At 46.4% G+C, this 27,691-nt stretch overlaps 2 protein-coding genes across 9 annotated transcripts in view; both read right to left on the reverse strand.

Annotated features, from left to right (window-relative positions):
* OCA2 (OCA2 melanosomal transmembrane protein) overlaps positions 1 to 4,106 on the reverse strand; it is a 365,906-nt gene extending 361,800 nt beyond the window's left edge. Inside the window, exon 1 of one of the 3 annotated variants that reach the window (XM_023652076.2) lies at positions 3,916 to 4,106. The gene's annotated coding sequence lies outside the window, so the exon portion shown is untranslated. The remainder of the gene's footprint in view (positions 1 to 3,915) is intronic. The other 2 variants (XM_014734075.3, XM_070231431.1) reach the window with 2 other exon arrangements.
* A 6,575-nt stretch (positions 4,107 to 10,681) lies between these two features.
* Positions 10,682 to 27,691, reverse strand: part of HERC2 (HECT and RLD domain containing E3 ubiquitin protein ligase 2) — a 256,159-nt gene continuing 239,149 nt past the window's right edge. For all 6 annotated transcript variants that reach the window (XM_070231475.1, XM_023652120.2, XM_023652115.2 and 3 more), the window contains exons 84-93: positions 23,861 to 24,048; positions 23,155 to 23,352; positions 20,534 to 20,617; positions 16,449 to 16,590; positions 16,100 to 16,294; positions 15,313 to 15,425; positions 14,464 to 14,654; positions 13,396 to 13,501; positions 12,820 to 13,032; positions 10,682 to 11,700 (exon numbers count right to left, since the gene is read on the reverse strand). In XM_070231475.1, coding sequence (XP_070087576.1) covers positions 11,428 to 11,700; positions 12,820 to 13,032; positions 13,396 to 13,501; positions 14,464 to 14,654; positions 15,313 to 15,425; positions 16,100 to 16,294; positions 16,449 to 16,590; positions 20,534 to 20,617; positions 23,155 to 23,352; positions 23,861 to 24,048 — 1,703 coding nt within the window. In that variant the 3' untranslated portion in view covers positions 10,682 to 11,427. The remainder of the gene's footprint in view (positions 11,701 to 12,819; positions 13,033 to 13,395; positions 13,502 to 14,463; positions 14,655 to 15,312; positions 15,426 to 16,099; positions 16,295 to 16,448; positions 16,591 to 20,533; positions 20,618 to 23,154; positions 23,353 to 23,860; positions 24,049 to 27,691) is intronic.

Genomic DNA, 27,691 nt, shown 5'->3' on the forward strand with positions numbered 1-27,691 from the left:
CTGGAAAATTCTACCAAACATTTAAAGAAGAATTAACACCAATTCTACCCAGTCTCTTCCAGAAAATAGAAGATACCTTTCCCAATTAATTTTATGAGGCCAGTATTACCCTGACACCAAAATCAGATAGAGACAATACAAAAAAAGAAAACTACAAAACAATATCTTGATGAATATGATGCAAAAATCCATAACAAAATATTAATAAAGGAAATTCAGCAATATATAAAGAAGAATTATTACCATGCCCAAATAAAGTTTATTCTAGGGATGCAAGCCTGGTTCAGCATTCACAAATTAATCAGTGTTAAAGGTAGAGTTACCATATGAACTAGTAATTCCACTTCTAGGTATATACCCAAGAGAAATGGAAATACATGTCCACACAAAAACTCGTACATCAATATTCATTAAAGCATTATTCACAATAATAAAAAAGTGGAAACAATCCAAATGTCCATCACTGATTAATTGATAAAATGAGATATACCCAAATAATGAAATATTTTAACACAATAAAAAAGTAATAGTGTACTGATATATGCTACAACATGGATGAACTTTGAAAAGATTAAGTGAAAGTAGCCAATCGCAAAAGAGCAAATATTGCTTGATTCCATTTATATATGAAATCTTCAAAAGAGGTAAATCTATAGAGACAAAAAGTAGAATACTGGTTGTCTAGGGTGGAGGGAAGAAGGCATGGTCTAAGGGAAATAAGCAGGCACTGCTGAAGTGTATGCGGTTTCATTTTTGGTTGGTGGAAATATTCTAAAATTAATTTAGGGGATGGGCACACAATTCAGTAAATATACGAAAAACCAGTGAAACATACTCCACAAATGGGTGAAGTGTATGGTATCTTAATTATCTCAATAAAGCTAATAAAAACATCAATCAATATAATCTATCATATTAACAGGCTAAAGCAGAAATATCACATGATCATATTAATTGATGCAGAAAAAGCATCTGACAAAATTAAACACCCATTCATGATAAAAACTCAAGAAAAACAGGAATATAGAACTTCCTCAACCTGATAAAGAATAGCTACAAAAATCTATAGCTAACATCATACTTGATGAGAAACCTGAAGCTTTCCTGCTAAGATCAGGAACAAGCCAAGGATGTCCACTCTCACCACTCCTATTAAATATAGTTCTAGAAGTTCTAACCAGTGCAATAGGGCAGGAAAAGGAAATAAAAGCATAGAGAACAGAAAGGAAGAGGTAAAACTGTTCCAATTTGCAGATGGTATGATTTTCTATGTGAAAAATTCCAAGTAATCTACAAAAAAATTCTAGAACTCATGGAACTAAAAAGTTCAGCAAGGTTATAGAATACAAGATTAATATTTTAAAATCTCTAATAGTTCTATATACTACCAATGAATGTGCTGACATCCAAATTAAAAATACAGTATCATTTATATTTTCTAAAAAACTAAATAATTAGGTATACATCTAATATGCTGTATTACTGCATATGTAGGTATACATTCATATGCTGGAAACTACACAAAGCTGATGAAAGAAATCAAAGAAGATCTAAGTAAGTAGAGAGAGAAATTGTATTCATGGATTAGAAGACAACATAGTCAAGATATTGAGTCTCCCCAAATTGATATACAGGTTTAATGCAACGCCTATCAAAATTCCACCAAGAACTTTTGTAGATATAAACAAGATTATTCTAAAATTTATATGGAAAAGCAAACAACCTAGAAAAACTAAAGCAGTTTTGAAAAAAATTAAAATGGGAGGAACCAATCTACCCAATTGCAAGACTTACTCTATAGCTACAGTAACCAAGTGTGTGGTGTGGGCAGGGAAAAACATACATGGATCAATGGAACAGAACAAAGAACCCAGAAACAGACCCACACAAATATGCCCAGTGGATTTTGACTAAGGTGCAAAAGCAATTCAATCTAAGAACATCAGCCTGTTCAACAAGTGGTGCTGGAGCAAGTGGACATCCATTGGCAAAAAAATAAAAAAAGAAGAACCACACATGGACAATGGGCCCAGAAGAGCCTGCTCTCACAAGGAAGTGCCTCCACACACCCCACGAGGCAGGACAACTGGAAACAATGACAAAAGTCAGACCAGCAAGCTCCCACAAGTGCTAACCAGAGACTTGGTCTATGGGGTCTCTTCTCGTATTTCCAGTATATGAGAAGTTGGAACAGTCTCAGAGCCACACCCTGGCTGGTTCCCTCCTCCACAGGCCGCCTCCTTCTGAACCTCCAGTCTCTAGGTTATCCTCCCCACCTCTGGCCTCTCATGTCTCCATTGCAGGCCCACCTCCCCACAGCTCAGTTAAAAGGCCCTTCTCTTCTCCCCTCTCTCAAGAGGCCTCGATCTCACCCATGGACAAGTGACCCCCAGGCTCCCCTCTGCAGCCCAGACCACTGTGTCCAGCTGCCTTTTTGTCTCCCCTGATGTCTCAAAGGTACTCAAATGCCCTGGCAGATGTCTGAGGCTACTTCTGGCCCTTCCCCAGGATCCTGTGACTAATCCCACCATCCATCCAGGTGCATTCATCCACAAACCTGGAGCCCTCCTGACAACCGCCTTCTCCCTGCAAACCCCTCCCCAATCAAGTGCCCCCTGTCCTGGCCATGCAGCCACCTCTTAGTGGGCAGGACTCAGGAGTGGCTTTCTCAAGCCCCCAATCTGCTCCCAACCACAGTGATCTTTCCAAAACGCACATCTGACCACATGGCCACAGGCTTAAAACCTTTCCCAGGTGTTCCAGGTGTGAGCACTGCTGGGTCTCCAGCAGCAGCCAGGACATCCCTCTCCCCCATAATTCCTGATGTCCTCAGACCTCAGCTAACCCCAAAGACCTACTCAAAGAACAAGAACAGAATCAAGATTTGCTTTTCATTAGTGTAATAAAACTTTAGGAATTTATGTCCCTAGATCACTACCACTTTGCACCTGATGTGAAGTGCACTCAAGTGTTTATAAATTAAATTTGCAATAACAAGCAGTTTTCATGCAATCCTTTACAGTTTACCTAGAGCTTTCACCTCTGTTGTTTCTAATAAGATTTAATCTTCATTAGCAATTATGTGACAGTTGGTATCACCAGATGCATTCAAGCTCCGGCACCCCTAGACAGACAGGCCCTGCCCCAGGGGCCTGGACAGCAGATCACATGCCCACCAGAGACAAGAAAACCTCAAGGATAGCACTTCCTAGGTGGTTGAGGTTATAATGGACTGCCTTGTATTCAGGAGATAGCAGCTGCCCACACTGCTAACAGCCTCCTGTTTCCTTTCCCTCAGAATCACTACACGTTACGGAGTTGTCACATCCCCTGAGTCCCTGCTCAGAGGATCCCCTGGGGAACTTCACAAGCAGCCAGGCCCTTTTCCTCGTGAGTGCCGGGCACCCTGCGTCCCTGCGCAGGCCTGGGTCTGTAAACCCAAGAACGTCCACACCTGGGGACGCCTGTGCCTAATGTCCATGTCCTCGGAAAGAGCTGGCAACTTCAAATCCTTTATTCACCGTATGTGACAGAGTGAGGAACAGGGCTCTGGGGATTGAATGTTTTCGCCCCGCGCATTCCATTCCGCAGAACGCCTGACCAGCTCACGTGTGCGCGGCAGGGAGCAGATGCCGCGCTGCAGCTCAAGCAGAACATTCTCCGTGTGAGCGCCTCCAAATCCCCAGTCCCGCGGCCCACCCGCCCTGTCCTGGGACCCGCCTCCCAGCGCGCCGCTCCAGTAAACCCAGACAACGCTCACTGTGGCACTGGGCGCCCGGTGCTCACACCAGACACTCGGTCTTACACGTATTTGCACATTCTCCTTGCTCTATAAGCAACAGTTCAGCACAAGCTTGTTAAAACCCTACCTGCCCCCAAAATAGGTTAGCTCCTCACTCCTCCCTCCCGACTAACCTGAAGACTTGAACTTTCGCCAAGAGTGAAGTCTAAGGCCCAAGCAGAGAGCTCTGACCGGTGAATGGAGCGCAACCCTCCAGTCAGGACAGTGTGCAGGCTCTCGGGCGCTGGGGTGCGCGAGGCAGGGCCGGTGGGGCGCGGCGCTCGAGCTGGCCACGCCCACATACGTCACCGCGGGCACGCCCCCCAAGGCGGCAGGCAGGACCAGGAGAAAGGCTCTCCCCGCCTGGCCACGCCCACATACGTCACTACGGGCGCGCCCCCAGGGCATCCCGCGAGACCCGGAGGAGGACGCCTCCGCGCTCAAAGCCTGAAGAGAGCCGTGAGGAAAGCGGGACAAGGCTCCTGGTGAAAGGCCAGACCCATCTCAGTGCCTTCTCCGAGAGCTGGACGATAATCTCCGCTCGCTGTGCCCATTTCAAGCTCTGCTTTATGGAAGGTAGCCAAAGTGTTGTAACACATTTTTCCCTATGAACAAGAATTGAGGAAACGTAACTGAGTGAATATTCTGCTTACTTTTGCCTGGTTCTGCATTTTAAGAGTTCTCTGCTAGAGCTGATAAAGCTGACCAGGGTTCCCCTTATTCTCATTGCCTGGTTCCACCTCCAGCCTAGGGCTGTCGCCCAGGTTACACTTGTGCAAAGTGGTGTCTCTCATACGCACACACAGATATGCACAGACCTCACACAGACACATAAACACAAACACAAACTACACACAGACACATTCATATACAGATATACACATGCATGGACACACACACACTGACACGCAAACATGCAAGGAACACAAGGAAATACAAACGACCCACACAGAGACACATAAACTGTACACAGACGCAGCCATAGACACACACACTCAGGCACATAAATTACACAGACACACAAACACACACACCATAGAGACTACGCATGGCCAGTTTCCTCTGCCTCTTGGCCAAGGTCAGAGAGTGACCTGAGAAAGAGAAAAAATCAAATGCAGATTCACATGGGGTCCCTTTATCTACTGCTGTAACAACCCCCTCCTCAAGTTTAGTGACAAAAATAGTGACCATTTATCATGCCCTTAGATACTGTGGGTCTGGAATTCAGAAAGGCACAGTGGAAACAGCTAATCTGCACCCCAGGACAGTCATAGTGGCACAAGGCAGGAAGAGCCCTGAGTGTGGAGGCTGGAATCACCTGGAGGTGCACTCCCTCACTTCTGGAGTGGGTCTGCTGGCCTTGCCACATAGACTGCACCCTGACTCTTGGACTTCCTCAGAGCATGGTGGCTGGGACCCAAGAGATAGGAAGTGGAAGCCGCTAGTTCCTTGAGGACTGAACCCAGGACGGGCAGGTGTCACTTCTGCCATATTCCATTGACCAAGCAGTCACAGAGGCCGGGTTCAAGGGGAAGGACACAGCCCCCAGTTCTTGATGGAAGGAATGTCAGAGAATGTTAGAGCCATGTTTTAAATCATCACAGATTGTACCCTAGCCAAGGATGCAGCAACTGAACAATGAAAGCACAATGCAAGCAATGGGAGGAATTACACACTTAAATTACACACTTTAAAGTCATTTTAAAATATAATGATCTGTGGAGCAATAGGAACTCTCATTCAGTGCTGGTGGGAACGCAAAATGGTACAGGCACTTTGGAAGAAAACTTGGCAGTTCCTTACAAAACTAAACATACTCTTACCTTAGCATCCAGAAATTTTTCTCCTTGGTATTTACCCAAAGGAATTTAAAACATGTTCACACAAAAACATGTACATGGATGTTTATAGCAGCTTTATGCATAATTGCTAAAACCTGAAAGCAACCAAGATGTTCTTCAGTAGGTGAATGGATAAATAGACTGGGATACAACCAGACAATGGAATATGATTCAGCACTAAAAAGAAATGAGCTATCAAGCCATGAAAAGACGTGGAGGGACCTTAAAGACATGCTAACGTGAAAGAAGCCAGTCTGAAAAGCCTACATACTGTGTAATTCTGTCACCGAACACAAACAGATTCTTTTACCTGCCACACAAGAGGGGCCAAAAATAAAAAAATAAAAACCTGGAACACCAGGCTTATAGAAAGGAAAAGGGCTTTTATTATCAAAAGGCAGCCAGATGAGGAGATGGGAGCTAAAACTCAAATCCACCTCCTTGAAGAGAAAAAGGTAGGGGTTTTTACTTGGGGTCTTAGGTTGGGGAGGGAGAACATGTGGCCTTGTTGGTTGGTGCCTTCCCACCAACCTGCTTTTGGCCTTGTTAGGCTGCTTGCACGGAGGGGGATGGCGGGGTTGTGGGAAGGGAGTGCAGGAGGGAGGGATGAAAAGATAGAGTACAGAGGATTTTTACCACAGTGAAACTATTCGGTGTGATACTACAATGATGAATAGACATCATCATCTATTTGCCCTAAGCCCATAGAATGTGCATCACCAAGAGTGAGCCCTAATGTAAACTGTGGACTTTGGGTGATGATGATGAGTCGGTGTAGGTTCATCAATTGTAACAAATGTACCATTCTGGTGGGGGATATTGATAATGGGGGAGGCTCTGTGTGTGTGGGAGCAAGGGGTATTTGGGAAATCTCTGTATCTTCTGCTCCATCTTGCTGTGAATCTAAAATTGCTCTAATAAATAAAGTCTATTTTTTTAAAGATGTAGTGAGCTAGAGGAAAATTCACTGGGCAGAATTCCTTAGGGTAAAGTCTCCATAGTGTATGGGGGGGAAAAACACCTTTGAAAAGTGGCTGGAGTGGGACCCACCTGCCTGAGCTCCCTGTGGTGGGCATGCTCCTCAAACCCCTCACCCTGGTGGAGCGTGTCCTTGAGACTCAGGCCATCATTAGGTCGAGCCCACTCCAGCCCAGGAGAGAAAAGGGGCCTGGTCCCAGTGCTGGAACACAGCCCAGCGCATCCCTGCACCTGCGGGCTGTGCTAGGCCCGACGTGTCAGCTACAGGTTTCCCAGTAATGCGTACTGAGACTAGGGGTCACTGCTTCGAGAAACCGTCGTCCCTCCAAGGGGCTGTTTCCATCCAAGCCGGCTAAAGGACGGGTGAGACCAGGGCCCGGGGGAGCCCCTGCTTCCATGGGCGCTGATGGAGCTGGGCTGCTACCCAGCATTTCCTCACAAGGAACCTCCCCAGGGATAACGGGGACGCCAAATGCCTGTGGCCCCCAGGACATGATAGCAGAGCAAGCGCAGGAGGCCAAGGACGACTGTCAGCTGGTGGCAGAGTTTAGGGTGTTTGGCGCGCGTCGCAGCAGCAGAGCCCGCGGTCCACAGGCCAAAGCGCCCCCGCAGGGGCGGCTGAGCGCTCTCGTCCCTCCCACACCCTCTCCCTACAAAGCGGAGGGGCCCGCGGGCCGAGGTTGCCGCGCCGCAGAGACGGGTCAGGACCGACGGAGGAGCCCGCAGCCAAGGAGGAGGGCCTCGCCGGACGTGTCCTGTGCTTTCCGGGCAGCGTCCGGGCTGCCCCCGGGCGAGGCGGGGTAACCTGGCGCTGCCGCGCGGAGGTCTCAGGGGCTGAGTCTCACGGTCTGGACCCCCTTCCTGACCCGGGAAGGGGCGGAGGCTCCCCGCGGGCAGCCCGCCGTCGGAATGACACGGCGCTAACACGGGGCAGGAGTGGTGAGCCTCGGCGCCCTGTCCCTGCAGTCCTGGGGACTGCACGAGCCTGGCCGCCCGCCTGGCACCGCAGCCCTGGCGCCGGGATTCGCGCCCTTCTCAGGCCGGGTTCTCTTGCCCACCGGGATTTGCAGAAGACGCGCCCCCGCGGGGATCCTTGCTGTCAAGAATCTCTTTACGAAACAATGGGTGCTTAGTCAAGGTTGTTGGTGCTCATGTCTAAGCTGTACGGAGAATGAGAAGACCCTGCCCTGCAGAGCACCCACTCTGGACCCGGGCGGAGGGGCCCAGCCCGGCGCCGCGGCCAAGTGCGAACTGCGCTGTGTGAAAGCCCGGCCCCCGGAGCCGCTCTGGGGCTCCAAGAGCCGGTCTGCACCGCAAACTTAATTCAGAGCAACTCAAAGCGGATTTCACAATGAACCATGACGTTTCCAAAGGAACGTCATACCTCAGACTTCTGCCTTCTCTTCAACTGCCCCCAAATGAAAGATTGGCTGGTTTTGCAAGTTAAGACAGTTCACACGTGCATGGACTTAGGAAGCTCTCTCTGGTGTCCCCAGATTTCTAGTTAGCCCTGAGGTTTCTACTTAACAATCTCAGAAGCCAGTGGTCACCGTCAAGCCAGGCAGTATTCCATGCTGATGAAAATGAACCACCTGCAGTACTATTCATAGTTGATCCCGTCTGCCATATACAGCTTCCACACGCTCTCCTGCTCCAACAGCCGCTGGGGCAGGTGCCATTTGTAGATGATGAGATACGGTTTCCAGAAGCGCACCTGCCATACTTGGGCCAAGTGTCCAGTGACAACACAGAGCTAGTGGCCACTTCTGAGGTCCCACATCAAGAGTGAAGCAGTGGTAGCCCACTCGGCATCCACCTGCACTGCTCCACACTCGCCTGGTCCCAGTGGGGAACGTGCAGAGGACACCGACCCGGGACTGGAGCTTGCCCTTGGGCTCAGGACAGAGTGTACCAATGGATAAACCGCAAAGTGACAGCCTCGTGGCTGTGGGAGAGCATGCAGGGAGGAGTAGGAGAGGCCAGCCACCCCTTGACCAAGCACTGGGGGAGGGGAGGCTATAAGACCTGGAGGGACAATATTGGGGACTGTCTCTGTTGAGAATACCAGGAAGAATTTGTCAGGAACTCTAAGGGTGAACACTGGTGTCCAGCACCATATGAAGTTTTTGTAAATGTAAGCAGATTGCAGCTTCATATATATTATTAGTGCACATCCACTACTGGTAGAAAAACATGATACATCACACCATCTAATTTCCTCAGAGAGGATTAACCCATGATTCAAAATGTTGGTGGAACCTGCCAATAAAATCAAGGAGGCTTTATCAGTGTGGTGAGTTCCATTCCTAGCACGGATGAGTCTGTCTTTCCCAGTTTGCCTTTCCATAGGTTCTGCTGCACAAATTTCAATCCGCCAAAATAAACTATAACTTTAGGCTTCACAAATAGGATGAAAATAAAAAATTAAATCGAAGGTGACATATAACTGTCCTAGAGATTTGTCTTGGGCAGAAATGAAGAAACTGTTACTATGAAAATCAAAGTCCCTCCTATCTTTTTTTTTGAGCATGAGTGGAGTAGTATAAGAGGATATAGATAATCCTCCAGTATTCCTGAAGTTAAAAAAAAAAAAAAGTCCTCATAACAGGTATGTCTTAGGCAATTGCTTGTGAACAGTGCAAAAACAGTAGAGACAAGCTGGCGTGGTGGAAGGCACAGTTGTCCCACATTGGCACCTCCCTGGGCCACACCTCTGGTTGTGACTTTGTGAGTCCTCCTTCTGGAGTGGCAATTTTAGTCTCAAGACCATTTTTCCCTCTTAAAAGTTCTTTGGGATCCTCAATAATTTTTATCCGTGTTAATCTATCAATAGTTAATGTAATGGAAATAAAATGGAAAAGTTTTGAAATATTTTTTCTCTTTAAAATAACAACAAACCCATTACTTATTAACATACTATTTTTGAAAAATTATTTTCCAAAACAAAAAACTTTAGTGAGAAGAATGGCATTAACATTCTTATCAATCTCTTTACTATCTGGATTAAGAGAAGACAGCTGGATTCTCATTTCTGCTTCTGCAGTCCACATATCGCAATGTATTTTTTTGGCTGAAGGATATAAAGAAAATCTGGCCTCATGCAGATAGGTAGTTGGAAAAGGGAGGACCTCATGGACACCGTGAAAGGGATTTGGGAACCCCAAGGGTCTTCAAAGACAACTTTGAGAACTACTGTTGCAGAAACAGAATATATTTGCCAGCCCGCTGATTTTGGGGCTGGCCACATGCAGAACGTGGGTGGAGGCGACAGTGCAGTTCTGAGAGTGGACCTCACCTGTTTTCACTGGCTGTCTTGCCCTGGGTAGTCAGAGAGGCGTGCAAAGCAGAGCCTACCTGACCTGTTGACAAGAGCCACTCAGCTAAGACCAGCCAGCCCAAACTCATGAGAGAAAGAAATGCTGCTTCTTTATGCCACTGACTTTGGGGGTAGTTTGTTATGCAGCAAAAGCTGACTGACAACAAGAGGGTAAAACACCTCACAGCTTATGGAAATTTTGAGCCAAGTTGAAAAAACGGCTAATCTAGGCATTCACCAATTTGGTCATGGGTAAATTTCCAGAAAAAACTCTCTTTGGATCTTCCAATGTGAAACATTGTATCCCTGAATAAAGAAACAGTCTCCCAACATGAAATATCTAATTTTTGCTTCCATCTGTACCGTTTACCTCAAGTTCTAGGGCACTAGACCTGTTAGCCAGTTTTCCTACCCTATTCTTAGTCCTTCCCTTTGCAGAAAGCCTGCCATACACACGACCCTAGAAGAAGCAGCTCAAATCCTACCCCATGGCTCACTGGATCAGAAACACCACCCTGATCCCAGGCCAATGGGACAGGAATGAAGACTGCCCAGACAGATGGGGATGGAGGACAGCGGAAGGGACCCTGAAGGTTCCCCTCAAACCTCTCCATTCTCCTAATAACCACGCCTTTGTCACTGGAGTGAGTTTGGTGTTTGTAACCAAAAAACTCTAGACTGGAATGGCTTTAACTAACGCTATATCAAAGACATTTATTTGGGGTTGTAGCACATCCACAGTCTGACCAGATAAGAAAGTTCAGCTTATAATTTTGTGACAGATATTTTATTTATAGGGAATTAAAATGTAGGCATATACATGACACAAACATTATATACAGTACCCTTTCCATGACAGAAGTTATGACACTGCTCACAGAAAGGCCTCAATTCAAGTTACATATTGTATATGCTACAATGTGCACTGGGGGAAGAGGGAGACCAATGACCTTTTTGTTTTGTTTTGGTTTAAATAAACTCTGGATGCATTCAAGTAATGTTGATGATTTAATCTTCAAAAACTTTTAATAAACAAATTCAGAGTAAAATTAATTGAAATACTTATAATATGATTTAACTGTTACACAGTATTTCCAATGTACAATCAAGACAATGCACAACACTAGAAAGGAAAAAAACATCTATTGCACCTACAAGTAAAAAGGCTTTTTATTCATTTTTGGGATGCTGCAGTTCAGTATTTATATAAATGTTCACACACTTTAGTAAACAGAGAAGTCCTACATGTAATGCAGCATTATGGGTGAGAAGACCCTTTTAAGTCTTAAAAATAAATGTCAGTGTCCACATAGTGCCCAAGTCAAGGCTGATTCCCCATGATTACTCCATTCATTATTCCAATCACGAACAGCCAATCTCTCTGCCCGCTCCCAAGACTTCCAGAGGACTGTACTCTCATCAGACACACCAGACCTCCCGCACTCCAAGCTGTAGCGCTCTCCTCCCTGCTCAGTCCCATGGTGTCTTGTGACGGATGGCACTTCTCCATCTCAGTGTCCTGTTAAATAATCCTGCGTAGAGTCTGAAGCAAATGAATCCACATCTTCGTTCTCTGAGTCGTCACTGCTGTCATCGGCGGCTGGCTCTCCCGTGAGGGCTATTCGAGCATAGTCATCTGTGTCTATCGATTTGCAAAAGTGGATGGCATATTTCAGTTTCTCCTCCAGCACCTGCTTACAGGAATACCTGGGCAACTTCAGCAAAAAGAAGCAGGTGTAGGATTCAGGAAGGAAGTGGTCAGGAGGGTTGTATTTATCCAATACCTGTTGATGCAAAATATATCACAGACTACGTACAAGGAAAGGAAACACTGAAAATCTATTTCATTCTGTTCATTAGACTCTTGACTCTCACAAAAATCATCACATTTTTGGCTAAGAATAGTAAAATAGAAAACATATCATCTAGCCAATTTTAGAATTAAAAAGAAGCAGCTTATTAATTCCTAGGACTCGTAGTGAAAAACAGCAATTGGTTACTGTGACAATTACTTTTTACAAATCAGTGCAAGGAGAGGGTCAGATGGCTCCATCCAGCCTCGGTCAACACAGGTGGGACCCCAGCCCCATGGGCACAGGGCCTGGCTCAGCATTCCCCACATGGGGAAGCTCTCCTTGAATCCATCAGCCCACTTTCAACCACTACAGATTAAGACACTAGGAAGCCAGTAAGAATTGTTGACAAAAACTAGGGATTACCTACCTTTTGACAAAAAAAACTACATGTGCTTTCAAAGATCTCCCTGAGAGGTGGCTACTTTTATAACCCTGGCTACAGACACGGTCAGGCTGCACTTGGGAAAGAGCCCATCCCTACACCCTTCCAAGCATGTGAGGAGAGTGGAGACTCCACCCCCACAAGGAAGCCTTCCACCCCCACCATTGTATTGCTACCAGGAAAATCACACCTGAGGGTCTCAGGAGAGGGAAGTAGGGGGTCAGGTCATTCCACCTCAGTGAGCTGGCAGGACACAGCCTGTTTCTGACCATTGGCCACAGAGTTAGAACTTAAAGCAAAACTCTTGCTCTCACTCTGATTTTTCTCAGTAAGCAGCATTTACTTAGTGATTCACCTAATTGAGCAGAGAATCAAACAAATGCTTTAAATGATGTGTGTGCTCAAAATCTAGAATATTCTGACATAAGAGCAGTATATTCTGGTGGTGGCCAGATAAATTTCTTAAAAGTAGGTACCAGTACCCAAGAACGTGTAGTCATAAAATTTTGAGCTATCAAATCAAAGAAGTTGGATGTTTTTCATTTTTGTTTCCAGGGAGAAGGAAAACCACATAACACAGGAGACCCATTTTCCAATCTGCTGCAAGATTGTGTGCGAGGATCATGCCCCCTCAGCTGACACCACAAGACGTGCAGGAGCCACACCTGGATGACAAAGTCTCTGCCCCGGAAGTCAGCGATGGTCCTGGGCAGCCTCGTCCGGCCCCACACAAAGCGAAGGAAGAGGGAGCGCTCCGTATTGGAGAAGGACTCCATTACCTCCCAGAACCACTGGATCAGGGACGCAGAAGGCTCGATCCCTTTGTATGTTGCCACTGACTTCAAAAGATGCAGAGGGATATCTGGGCTGCCACACACCTGCAGAGGGACACACTTTCAGGGTGGGCTGACACTTAAGACTCTTCACTGTGGCACAGAATCAATCACTCTTTCTACCAAGGTCTGTTTGGGGAAGAGTGGGTGTAAGAGGCATGAGAAGACAGGTGGGAGGACAGGTCCTGCATGCCCTCAACCCTGTGGCCCACCCTTGTGTGAGGTAGGGGCTGTGAGGGAGGGAGGCAGGGGACACTTGGTTCCCAAGCATGTTTTCATTTCATTCAACAGATATAAGCATATCTCAGATTTCCAAGATTTAACTGAGAGATTAACTAGTGGCACTGATTTCATAGGTCCTCAGGCAAAAAGCAGTTCCAGGCCAGAGGCTTGCAGGGGTTGGCATACCATTGTCTCCAGTTCGTATCCAGTGAATAGAGAAAGAAGAGGGACAGGCACGACTCGGGCCATCCCCTCCCGAACGGCAGCCACCTGCTCATCAAATTCATGGAGTCTGAAAGAAAAAACTCACTTTGCATTTCTATCTTTGGTGGGGTAGATCTTGTTCTGCTCACACCAAGCCTTACCATACAGATGACCGAGGTGGGTGCTATATAGACACGGCATTACAAAGCTTCTCACAATGAGTTCATCTTGACTGGCACATAGAAGATAATCTCAAAAACTATCTGCATCTCTACACATTCCAAGACACAATTCTTCATATTTCCTTCCTTCCCAGGAATGAGCGAGAATGAGACATGCAGACTCAGAGAATCAGGCCCGTCAACACCCACAGTAAGGACTCTCTGGAAGCAGATGCTGTCTTGAGGGCCCTCATGACTGGTGAGTTGGGGCACAAGGCAGAAACAGACACAGGGGACAGCACAGCATAGGATGCCTGCCAGGACCACCTTCAACCAGAGCCCAGCCAGCAAAGCCCACTATACATGTGTGGCTTTGTCCCAACACCCAGCCAGGTGCTTCTGGAGGACGAGGCTCCCAAGGACCATACCACGTGGACTTGGGACACTGGGCAGAGGCAGAGATGAGCAGCAGAAGTTATGGGTGGTGGTGCTGACCTGCCACGCAGCAATGGCACCTGAATGCTGGCTGAGGGCCATGCAGGGGGGACGGAGATGGCCCAGACACAGCCCTGCCCCAGGAGAGGTGACAGAGCACAGAGGGGCATACATAGGCCCTGTGACGTCTGCTGGGACTGTCCCCCAAATGGAGAATTCTATTCACCTCACTATTCTAGTCAGAGCCAGGTATCTCAGGTGAGAATAACAAGTACTCTGACCCTGATCACAAAATAAGTTTTGATGACCACAGATCAGCATTAGTTGGAGCCAAGACCATTAGCATTTTACTACACACGATACTTCTAAAAAACTGCAACCATCCAAGCAAACCATTTTCTGCTATTTTTGCTGTTCATTGAGTCAAAACAACGGAGGACAGATGACCACCCACCTATAGTTTATCGCCAGCCGGACATACTCTGTGCGGTTGTCCAGGGTGATGTGCGTGTACTTGGAGCTCAGCTGGATGTCCTGGCCGCTTGCACTTGGCACTGTGAAGGGCAGGCTCATGGCTTCAAACTCTTCTGAGGTGGCTTCGTTGTCACGGATGTACATGAGCCCAGGGATAAAATCTTTATCAACCTTCCAAGGGGGAAAAGGGAGTCCATGTGTTTAGTCAGGTCTGTTCCTGCAACCCAGGCCTCAGCTCACACCCTGGTCACTTAGGTGAGGGGCCTAGGTCTGCCTTGGGTGTACTGCAAGGCTGTGAGTGCGCTGCACATGCTGGGAAATAAAAGAGCAGCAATGAGGAAGTACTTCAGGAAAGGAAGGTACTGTAATTCAAGAAATCCTTAAAATTAACCACTGAAAGCAAGAGCCAGTGGTCACAGACAGATCCTGCCCTGCAGTCACAGCACTTAGGGAAGAGCGGCCACAGGGAGGGCGCTAACGGTGGCCACCCAGGTCTCACCGTCCCCAGGAGCCTGAGCCTCAGCCCAGCTGCCTGCAAGTTCAGCACCTCCACAGGAAAAATGGTGAGCTTTCTTATCTGAGAAGACTGTGCAAGTTGCAAGCAACACAAAACAGATGATCTATCAAGCTTTAGAAGCAAACTGGCCTCATATCCACATGCCTTCTTTGCTACTGGAATGTGGTCTGTGGCCAGCAGCCTGATCACCCATGTGAGGCAGGACCTCGGGACAGACTGTGCCTCTTAACTAGACCCCACGGGACCCCTACTGTGCTCTGCACCTGGCACACAGGATGTCACATTTCCCCATCCCTTCCCTCCTGCGGTTACCTCACTGAGGTCTGCGATTGTAAGGTTCATCCCAGCCAGCTGCTTCCAGACAGGCTCAGCCAGGTTGAGGCTCAGGGGACTCCCAGTCCGGATGGCAATGCCCAGTAACACACCTGCTCATTCAAGGCACAAGTGACAGGAGATACTTGAAACTGATGACAGAACATCTAGTTCATTCAACAACACAGTGGAGACTAGCTCTACACTGGGGCCTAAGTGCCTTCTAAACCAACAGTACCCAAATTCATGGATACTTAGGTCCATCCTTAACACATCTGTCCTATTTTAAGTTCATTGTTTCTTTTTGTTGCTATGGGCCAAGTTTCTAACTATTCTACTCTTTCCACCAACAGGTGGTAAGACACACAGAGGCCAATCTTCATTCCTTTGATGGCAAAGCAAACAGCTGGAGTTCCTCAAGGAAGGTGGCACTGTGCCTGGAGATGTGCAGGCAGTGCCGGGAGTGCATGGCACAGACCTTTAATGAAATAGGAGGGAGGGTATGGCCAAATACCAAAACTCCATCAGGTCTGATCCCAAGTTTCAGATACATTTAAGAGGGAGAAACACAGTTTTCAGAGCCCCTGAGTGCCGAAGCACCTTTCAGTCCTTGGCACACAGCTGCTGACAGTCCAGCTGTGCTCATCCCTGCAGCTACACACTGCAAAAGCTAAAAGCAGATATTCAAAATATCTACCACCACTCGTAAGACAGAGTAGGCATTAAGCTAACTGAGGATGCACACAGCCGCATAACCACAGCATCATGCCCATGCAAAAAGGCCTACCGAGGAAGCGGAACATGTTGGTGTGCACAGGCGCCCTAGCAGCCGGGCTGAACAGGTAGCAGTCACGGTTGGCCCCCGACTCGTCCCTCCCGTTGGGTGTCACAATCAGAAGGGGGGTGAGTCCATTCTGCAGCTCTTCACAGATCTCAGCTATGGACTCGCTGTAGCCACCACCACAGTCATCCACAGATTCACCTTGAGGGAAAGGAGAGTCAGCAACTCACAGTCACCCCAACACAGCCCCGTGGGAGGCCACCGGATGGGCTACCCAGCTCTCCCTGCACTGCTCATTGCACCACTGCCCAGGACCCTCAGACCACAGGCCCTTCAGTGTACACACAGCTCTCACCCACAAACTTGACTTTCCAGACACGGTGAGGGAGGAGAAGACTATCAGGACTGAAGGAGCTCATCTTTGCACACATCTGCCCAAAGACAGACTTCGTCCCGTCAGGGCCCGCCAGGCCTCCTTTACTCCTCGAACGTTTGACCTGGAGAGGAGAAGACATAAAGCTGAAACAGCTACCACAGCAAAAGCACACAGTGGCCATCTCCAGCATGTGACCAGCCTGGGATGCCTACACCAACACCAAGCCTGTGGCAGCTAGCCCCTCTATTCCCCTTGACTTCCCCTCCTGGTCACCAGGTGAGAGTCCAACCAGCACATTGTTGCAGGACCTGGAGAGCTGTTATGAGTGCAGCCCACAGACAGCAAGCAGCACTTAGCCATGTGGTGTCACCCCTACAACCTGGTCCCTCTGTGAGCCCCCAGCAAAAAAAGCAAAAATGACCCATGGGACATGCCTGTGCAAGGGTGACAGCTTCCAGACTATGCACACCTCTTCCTCCACCACGACATCTCCTCCAGGATTAACTCACGTTCCTCACCTCCTGCAGCCAAACCCTGTGAGAACCTCAAAGACCCACCTCCATCTCCTTTCCCCTCACTTGATGCCACATGTTCACCCACTTGGGCCTTACACACAGGATACCAACTGGACGGCTTTGCTGATGGAAGCTCTAAACATAAGAGGCCAGGCCCTGGCTCACCTGCACAGGTCTGGCAGGTTGCCAGTGACAGCACAGCACCCCTCAGGATTGGCGGTGTCTAAACAAACACACCCTCGAGAAATCACAGACCACAGCAATAGCCATGATCAGCTGTGTGGTAACTGCAACCTGGTTCATCTTCACAATTTATAACCTTAACCACTGCCAACCACTTCACCGCATCACCATGGCCTCCATGAATGAGATGCCAGGAACTCCAAAAGCGGCCCTCCTAGCTGACTCTCAGCACTTGGAGATTCATCCCAAATGGCTCTAAGACCAAACCTGGATGCACTATCTTGGCCAGAACAGAACCTTCCCTCCCTCACTCACCTGCGTGGCTCCTACTCCAACCCTCAAGATCACTGCATCTCCCCCAAGTATGATCACTTTTCCTACCTCTATTTTTCATCCTAACCTGGGATTTCTGAACAGATCAGACCAAGGGTGCTCAAGGCCCTCACTCAGTGTGGACTCAGTAACCCTACAGCTTTTCAGCCTAGGCTGTGCATCAGAATCACCTGGGAAGCTCAGTCTGAAACGACGACAAAAGGAGAAATTATAGAAAAAATGATCATGAGAATGTTCTTTTTGTTGCTGAGGAAGATTTGCCCTGAGCTAACACCTGTGCCAATCTTCCTCCATTTTGTCTGTGGGTCACTGCCACAGCATGGCTGACGAGTGGTGTAGGATCCAAACTGGCGAACCTGAGTGCCAAAGCTGAGCATGCCAAACTTAACCACTACACCACAGGGCTGGCCTGGAGAATGTACTTTCATGTTGACTCCTTCAGGCTAAACTCTCACCATCCTTAATTTCTTAGTGAGTTCTAGGCTGAGTTTAAACAGCTAATTCTCTTACTGCACAAATTACTATACTCAAGACTAAAAATATAAGAACAGTGACAAGAATAGTGACAATAATAGTTTCCTGTGCAATGAATTTTTCTGTGTGCCACAGATTCAGCTATATATTCACAAATGTGATTTCATTTAAATCTCACAGCAGTTCTTTAAGGCACCTGATACCCTAGAGGAAACTGTGCTATAGAAAAAAGGATGTGTCTATATGTGAGGGATAAGACACAGACCTGCTTCCCACTCTGAATGAAGGTAACATCACCTCCATTTACAAAAGCCAGCTAACAGAGACTGATGCTTCCAGCTTCTATGAAGGTACACGGCTATGTGAATAAAGCTATGACACTGCAAGGACAGGTGCCAATGTGCTGATGGTGGTTACCTTTGGGCAGTAGGAATACAAGTAATTTTTTAAATTGTCTTCAATCTGGATTTTCAGAAATGAGCATGCATTAATTCTGTAATAAACTTAAAATTTTTTATGTACACTGATTTCAGATCCTGTTACAAAACCAAAGCAAATTCAAACAAAAAAGAAAACCTCTCCAGGAACATGGCCTATGTTTTGGTGTCTCCAGAACACTTTCCATAGACAGCAGGAGAATATTCCCCCAGGAGAAGGCTGAGGCCAGGCATCCTGCAGCCATAGGATGGGGCAGGGAAGAGGTACCTATACTGCTTTCTGGATCACTGTTGGTATCTGCCTTCAACTTGGACTAACAGAATGCCTAAACCCTGCTCTGTGCTCTGTTTTTAGCCAGAAAAACAATTCTATTTCCATCTTTGTGGAAGATCTTCCTAGCTTCAGGAGAGGGGTATGAAACCCTGAATGAAGGGACCTGGCTCTCTGGTACCTGAAGGCTGCCGGGTATAATGTAGCAGCCCCTCCAGACATCAATGTGCATTACATGCCACCTTGAAAGTTGTTATCTGCCTTTAAAAAAATGCCTAACGTAAATCTGTTTGTCCTCTACTTATTCTGTTCTTTCAAACATGTCCTGAACACTTTCATAACATGATGCCCTATGCTGGGGATGCAAAGACGAGAAGGAAGGAGGCACCCAGCACATGGCAACGGAGAAATCGGAGACAAGAGAAAGAAACAACAGGCCTTGAGTGGTTCCAGGTCATGACGTTATCACGGCTCACCAATGCCCAAAGCCCCCAGACTTGAACTTTTGGGGAGCTGGCCCTGATGAGGTGCCTGTACATGGCTGGGGAAGGCATATGATCCAGGAACACCCAATCATCTGCATTAGATGATCTGTAGCCATCAGCTTTCCTCACTCATAAACTTTAGTATTTAAGACTCAATGCAGAGCAAACCAAAATGATCCTCCAAGGTGGGGAAATAAAAGCTTACTTATGAACCTAATTAAACATCCCATTTGTTTATGGAAGGGGCTGACTGACCTCCAGTTTGGCATTAACCACTCTGACGTCAGTGAAGGGAACCACTTCCATCAGCTTGGTCACATGTGTTCTCCAATAAACGACAAGAGTTTGATGTCTTAATTCAAAATGCCCCCAAGTACAACTCTGGAAAAACTTTGAGTCATGTAACCAACATCAGGGTAAAAATCATGTGTTAATACAAAGGTACGGAAACAAAGAATTTGTTCTTCTTGGTGCTGTTTCTGTTCCAAGAGGTGGGGCCAATTTCACTTGCACGCTAAATGTCAAGTGCTGCACAATGTAAGTGCCAGGGTTCCTCTGGTTTTTAATTAATTTGTTTAACTGTAAGCTTATATACATTTGGCAGCAGTATAAATTCAGAGGTGGTCTTTCTTTGATTACTATCATGAGACAGTATTAGTGATTGTAGACTATTAAATTAGCAAAGTAAGCTACCAGAGCAAAAAAGGTGTGACACTGGTGGGAACAGGGACTGTCACCACCTACAATTCGATACATCAAGGGCCTCTGACCTGCCCTGCTGCTCAGAACCTAACCCAAGGGGGCAACTGAAGGCACAGTCATCATCAGAACTACACCAAGCAGCCCTGCTGGATCCCAGAAAAGCGGGCATGGACTTCCAGCCCCAGCAGAGGAATCTGACAGAGAAAACCAGGAGAACAGGGGGCACTGGTAAGCACAAAAAATCCTACAGCCCCACTACAGGGAACAGAGAGGCACTTACAATGCATTAAGGGGGAAAAGCAGCAAGTCACAAGAGAGTCATCCAGTTCAGGTTATAACACACACACATATCCTCGAATGTCTGCAGTAGTTACCACTATGTGGTGGAAATATGGGTCATTTTTACTTTTTCCTTTTTGCTCATCTGTATTTGTGCTTCTAGGTTATCTGAAATAAGACTTCCTTACTTCTGTTTAAAGAAAACAATTCATATACCCACCTGGAGGCCTCAGTGCCACAGGCCATCATGCACAGGTGGCGCCTTGCTCTCTAAAGCATGGGACAGGTGAAGTCTGCAATGAGCATTCTTATCCCGCTGCAGGGACGAGACTTGCAACCATGCAAACATGATATCTAAGAACAGAGAACCACCTCCACTTATTACCTGGATTCGGTTTAACTCCACCACGGGTCCATGCTGGCGATCTCGCACCATAGTGGCTTGTACTACTTTTCGGAAAGCTGCCTCCTAAAACATGACAGACAGACAAAATTTAGAATCAGATATAGAAAGTAGTACCCACAGATAAATCATGTCATAAGTTTATTTTAAATCTTCTATTCCTAAAAGTCATATTTTCTTAAGAACACATAACTACAAACTCTAATTTTCAAATGGTGCGATAGTCTTAGGGGAGCAGCCTGGCATCAGTGTGCAAACCCACCCAGGGGTACTCAGCCAGTTGGCAGGGCAAGTGTTTGGTAGTGCTCTTGGCCTGACAGCTGGAGGCAGGAGGAGCACAGCCTGCGCTGGGCAAAGAGGAGGGAGGGCCAGGACCTGGTGAGCACCTGTTCTGACTCATTTCTCGGGCTGTCTCTGTGGGTCAACTACAATACCAAGGTTTCCCAGCCAAACCACAAGGCCACTAGTGGCAAGACAGATGTTAAACACTAACTATGCCTCGGTGTCACTGTCCTGACAGAGACACCAACCACAAAGCAGCAGCAGAGTCGGGGAGCGGGCCAGGCTTGGGATGGGGATGGGGGGACCGATGGCGGGGGGGGAACACGTAGGCACCCTGCACTGACAGAAACCTGAAATACCCAGGGTGAAGATAGTGAGGAAAGGGAGTGGGCCCAACATCACTCAGGGAGAAGCAGGCCCGTTGTGCTGGTACGGACCTGGGCACAGGGAGCATCTTGTTGTACAGGTCTGAGGACAAAAAGAGGGACGTAAACTCAAGAGACACTCAAAGGAGGTGGAATCAGTGGGAGTCTCGGGTCTCTGCCAAGTGGACAAGGATGCCTTCTCTTGATGAAAGGGTGGTTGGAGGGGCACAAGGGACCCACAGCAGAGTCTGGGCCCCTCTCTCAAGTCAGAGCCCAAGAACTCCAAACTCTAAAGGCTGGAAGGTGAGGGCCTAGGCAGCCTGAGGACGTGGCCCCAGAGGTAGAAGAAGAACAAGTGAGGGTGTCACAGAGCTGCACCCATCACATGCAGGGGCCCGCAGAGATGCACCCATCAACACGCACCCCTGTACACCTACTGGCTAATTCTGCCTTCTACTCTGCCTGACTTCTGCTTTCCAGACTGCTCAGCCCACAGCCGAGGGCAGCTCCTCTTCCATGGGAGCATGCATTCCCCTCTCCTCCTTAGGTGCTCTATCACTTCTGTGCTCTGAAGCACATCCTGGTAATAATTCTCTGGAGTCACCAACAAAACCCCCTCCCCAAACTTTCCAGCAGAGGTGATCCTTTCCCACCCAAGACTGGAAGAGACGCTGGCTACACATTCCCTGCTGCTAAAGGTGCCTCTGGACTCCCTCAGCACTCCTGATGCCCCGCTCCTGTGCTCACAGCCTGCAGGACACTCACAAAGTTTGTGTGGGACTCATCCTGCCTTTCACTTTGCTTTCTCCTTACAAGGAAGGGCTTTTTTTCCTTCACTGCCTATTATCACCTCCACTCTAAAGGACCAAAAAAATGATGGAAGTAGTCAAATTTGCTACTTTTTATTATTAAAAAATGGCTGAAGTTTCATATCAATTTTACCTGCCCACAATTTTTTCCTACTCCCCATCACCAGAGAGATCTAACCATCACCACAATCCTTATCACTGTCCCAGTGTCTCTAACCACACACGAAAATAAAACGTGTATACTAGTCTTCTTCAGCTAGGTGGAAACAAAGCCAATCCTAAAAGAAATCTGTTTGGACAGGACTTCAAAACATGTAAATTTATCATCATTAAGAACAGACCATAATCTTGAATAACAAAATATGTCATAGAATCACACTCTTCAGAATTAAGATTCCTCAATCTGACCTCTATGCCTTTTTTCCTGACACAAATATTCCCCCTATCATACAATGACCGAGCCTCTTCTGGAACATCCTGTCAAGTTGCTTGACAGAAACTTGATGACTTCCAGTAAGGGGAAACCCCCAACTCCTGAATCAGTCATTCCACTTCTGGAAAATTCAAATTATTATAAAACTCAAATTATTATAAATGTCAATGGGTCAAAATCTGTCTGTGACTTTCTGATGTCCTCATTCATGATTCTATTCACAGACTGTTAAATTATCCTTCGACTAGGAATCTCCACATATCCTGGAGCAGAATTTCTATCTAAGCCATCTGTAACTTCTGGCATCCTCTGCTGGACATCCCTGGGGAAGAAATTATTCATTATTTTTCCTTCCTGCTGCCAGTGGGGATTTGCCATAAGCCTCAAGGCCAGGCAAGCAGAAAGCACTGAAAGAAAGGAGGCTTCATTTTGCAACCCTCTCCATCCTTTTGGTGAGGTGGAAGCAGAGATTACAACAGGAAATGCAACACCACACTACTGATTGCTAATATAAGCTCCGAAAGAGAGGATTTTTGTCTGTTGGTCATTGCTGCATCCTTAGCATCCAGAACACAGCCTGGCACATAGCAGGCACCCAATGAACACTCACTGAATGAGTTGTATTCCATACATTCCCAGTTAAGGAATTTTTGGTGGATTAAAATTTACTGAAGATACTGGTTTCAACTACTGCAAAGACTGCTACAAGTATACCTTTCCCTGGGATATCAGAATTCCCCGTAGCGTGTCAAACCCCACAGAGGGCCCGAGTCCAGTTTCATCGAGAGAGCCTTCAAGGTCGAACATGGGGATGCAGGGGCAGAAGAGCTCTGAGATGTGATGCAGCAGCAGTAGCCGGTTCCGCAGTGCTATTATGGGGATTTCCTGCAAATGATTGTACTCCATGGGGACCTGAAACATTGAAACTGCATTAAGTCAACTTAGTTATCAAAAGTACAGATAAGCCACAGTTTTGTAGATGAATTCTGAAAATATTTTTTTCAAAAACAGAGAAGTATTATGAGCTCTGAGTTTGGTTTGAAAAATCTCTTTGTTGTTAGAATGATACTCTGGCCAGTTTGCTTGAGTCAAGTAATATAAACCAAGGAGAATGCTAAAAATATTAGTCCATAGAAATATATTTACTAAGCCTATACTATCAGAATGGTTTTGTGTAGTTTATAAGATTTCGAATGAAGGTGACATATTGATATATATAGAATGTTGGTTGGTGTGAATATTAAGGTTCTTAAAAGAATCATCTTTAACATTATGAACCTGAATTATTTTCAACAGAACACCTCTGTAAATATTAATGGAAGAATGAAGTGTTGTGTGGTTGTGGACACATAATTCAATACATAATGACTTTGTCGCTACTTGCACGCCTCCTAGCCCACTTGGCCCAACCAGTACCCACCTGTGTAGGGAGCTTCCCAGCGCTGGCAGGCTTGCTGGTTGACCAAGCAAGAGTGTGTGCTGAGCCACAGGCCACACGGTTGACCTTCTTACCCTGAAGGGCAGGTACCAACCGGGGCCTCTGGATGGCATTTGTTGTTCCATCTCCCAGTTGTCCCTCATCATTGTCACCCCACGTATAAACTTCACCTAAACAAAGTGAATTTAGAACAAGAATAGGTATACTAGGGCCAATGAATAAACAACCACTAACGTCTTCCCGATACAAACAATCATGGCTGCCCTTCAACTGGCTGTTGGCAGTCAGCTGTGTAGATGTTAACCTCATGTATGACCCAGATGTCTCTGATCACAGCTTTGAAAGAGGCAGCCCACTTCCTGGGATTCCTGACTGCCCCTGGGGGCCAACACGTCTTTTTTAGCAAGAGGCACAGACTCTGGTTTTAAAAATCCAACAGTGTTTGTTCACAGGACGAGTACGGAACTGCAGCAGTTCTTAATAAGAACAAATAAGATTAAAACAGATGGTAATATCCTTACCAACACAAATTGATTTGGCATGTTAAATAGAAGAGAAAAAGTCTGTTTTTAACTAAACAAAATCCATGTTTTTTAAGGAACATGTAGTTTTTCCTATACTTATTCATATCCTAAACATGACATTCATCACTGAGATGAAATCACTGAGATGAGAAACATCTTTTTCTGTGTACCATGATAGATACCAACCATCAAACACTACCATGAAACTATTCTAAGGGTAAGGTCACCCGGTGACTAGAATAGAAATGAGGCTAATTCTCTGGAGAAGTCATTAGCTTTGCCAAATCTGCAGACTCCTTGGGTGCCATGCAGCTGTAAGTACCACTCTGTAAAGTGTGCGCCTGCCTGATCAAGGGCAGTGTCCTTGTCTCCTGCCCTGTCCCACTCTCCACAGTTCAGTCCTAAAGCCACTGGGTGGGTGTCAGAGCATGAGCAAGGAGAGGAGAGCCTCTCTGCAGAGACCAGTCAGGCAGAGGGAATCAGAGTCTATGAGTGACAAAGACTTCCACATGGGGTGGCCTGGTATGGGGGGGTGGCCCAGAGTGGGCAGTCACAGCCCAAGCGGGATGAGGATCCATGCAAGGAGAGGGCAAAGGCAATGATGGGACCCTGGGTCACATACACGAAGAGAGATGGAATCACAACATTAGGGATAATGGGATCCAGGTTTCTCATCAAAAGAGAGAGTTACAAGTGTGAAAAGAGAGAAAAGTGGAATGAACCCTGTGGCACAGACTGGAGCTTAGGGTAATGGTGTGAGTGTGTGGTATTCAATATATATCTATAGATACAGAAATAAACATAGATGTCTACTTGTATGTTATTTACATATATGTTCACTGGCTCTAGCCACTGAGAAGGGCTGGGAGCAGTGACATTCCAGTATCAATGAGCACACCTATCAACCAAATCTTGTCTTCCAAATACCATTCACTTCTAAAGACACCAGGGCTCCTTGGGGAAATGGTCAAATCTAGGCTTGGGACATGGAGAGTCAAGATGAGGACGAAATGTCTTATTGTGCCAGAAAGTAAGGAAGTACTCAGTGAATGATGGGGACATGTCAGGAGATGCAAATAGTCAAAGAGAACACAATCTGAGTATCAAAATAAGTAATAGTAACAGATTATATCTAACTCATTGAATAAATGAGGAAATCATGAGTCCCACACAGATGTAAACAGAAAATGAATATTAAATGTTTGATGAGAATAAATAAAATATTCAATGAGAAAAGGGATATTTAAGTAGTTTCAAATACCATGTGGAGTACTTATTAGTTACAAATGACATTCACAGTGGAGAAGCCTGGCAGACACCACCTTAATCAAGTGAGTGAAGTCAACATCATTAACGATAGGAGAGAGCAAAACTGCATGTCACCTGATGAATGAAGAATGAATTAAGAATGCAGCATGAATTAAGATCAAAGACACACAACTTGAATCTACTGAGGAAACAGACAAACTCAAATTGATGGATGTTCTACAAAATAACCAGTCTGTAATCTTCAGAAGTGTCCAGGTCCAAAATTCCCAAGAAGACTGAAGAAGTATTAGAGAATGATGTCTAGGGATGATTGAGGACCGTCTCAAATAGAGGAGACAAGGACATAACAGCTAAATGCAACCTGCGTTGTGACATGTATGGGCGTGAAGATGAGCACAAGTAACTACGCTGTGAACTTCCAACTGTTGTGGAGCAGAGTTTCCCCGCTAGTAGGAAACATACACTCAAACGTTCAGGGTGATGGGGCATCAGAGCAGCACCTAACTCTCACATAGATCAAAAAATAGTTCTTTGTGCTGTACTTCCAACTGTTCTTTAAGGGTGTGATTTGCTTCAAAATTTAAAGAATTAAAATAAAGCAAATAAAAAGTGTGTTGTAAGTTCCTGATCAACAACTACGTCAGTCCTACCACAGACCATAAAAATTGCTTATTCACATATGAAACTCTTCCATCAATGAAATAATTAAAGAATATATGTTTATGTAATTCACCAAAGGTTTTAAAACAGAACACAACTGGGGGAACTGTTTCAATGAAAGGTGGTGCAATTGTTTTCTATTACTGCCATAACAGACCATCCACAACCTCACTGGTTTAAACACTATATATTTATTACTTACTTATACTTATATACTTACATATATAAGTATATAATATATATACTTATATTATTACTTATATATTTATTATTACATACTTCTCTATGTCAGAAGTCCAGCATGAGTCTCACTAAGCTAAAATCAGACGTCAGCAAGCTGCATCCCTTTCTGGAGGCCCAAGGGGAGAACCTGTTTCCTTGCTCATTCAGGCCATTGGCAGAATTCAGTTCTTCGCAAGACTGAGATTCTGCTTACTTGCTGGCTGTCAGCTGACAGCTATCCCCAGCTTTCAGAGGGCACCCACACTCCTTGGCCCCTTCCCTCTAGCTCAAAGCCAGCAATGATAGGTCAAGACCCTCCACACTTTGAAAATCTCTCCTTCCTCTTCTCCCATCACATCTCTCTCTCACTGATCTTCTGCCTCCTTTTCTGCTTCAAAGGGGTCTATCTGATTATACTAGGCCCACCCAATAATCCAGAATAATTTCCATATGGCAAAGTCAGCTGATTCGCAACCTTAATTCCATCTGTAAAGTCACTTTTGCCATTGGATTGGGGTCCATTAGATCACCCTCAGATTTGATGACTGACTAGGAGAACTCCCAGGACTCAGCACATTATACTCAGAGCTTTGATTTATTCAGTGAAAGGACAGGAAGCACAATCAGCACAGGGAAAAGGCACCTGGGGCGAAGTCCAGAGGAACGAGGTACAAGCTTCCAAGGTCCTCTCCCAGTGGAGTCCCACAGGATGCCCCTAATTCCTTCAGCAACAGTTGTGACCTCACATGTGCAGCGTTGACTACCAGGGAAGCTCATTAGAGACTTGGCGCCCAGGGTTTTCATGGGGGCAGGTCACTTAGGCCCCTCCGCCTAGCACATACTCAAGTTCCAGATCCCAGAAGGAAGCAGGTTTCAGCAGAGACCACATTGTTTGTGCAGACAGTTGAGGAACAGCAAGGCCTTTTGTCAGTTAGGGAATCATGGGAGCCCTCCCAAAATCCAGGCTACTAGAGGCCAGACGAGGGCCAACCTTGCAAGTAGGACTTTCCAAGGACAGCAGTCTCAGGCCTACTCTGTTGGCTCTCTGCTGCACAGCCACGAACTGTAACATATTCATGGGTTTTGACACCAGGGGCTAAAGATGACAAGGGCCAAAACCCTGCTTACCACAGAGGCA

The sequence above is a fragment of the Equus caballus genome, chromosome 1 (genome assembly GCF_041296265.1).
Source record: "Equus caballus isolate H_3958 breed thoroughbred chromosome 1, TB-T2T, whole genome shotgun sequence".
In the NCBI taxonomy this organism is placed as follows: Eukaryota; Metazoa; Chordata; class Mammalia; order Perissodactyla; family Equidae; genus Equus; species Equus caballus.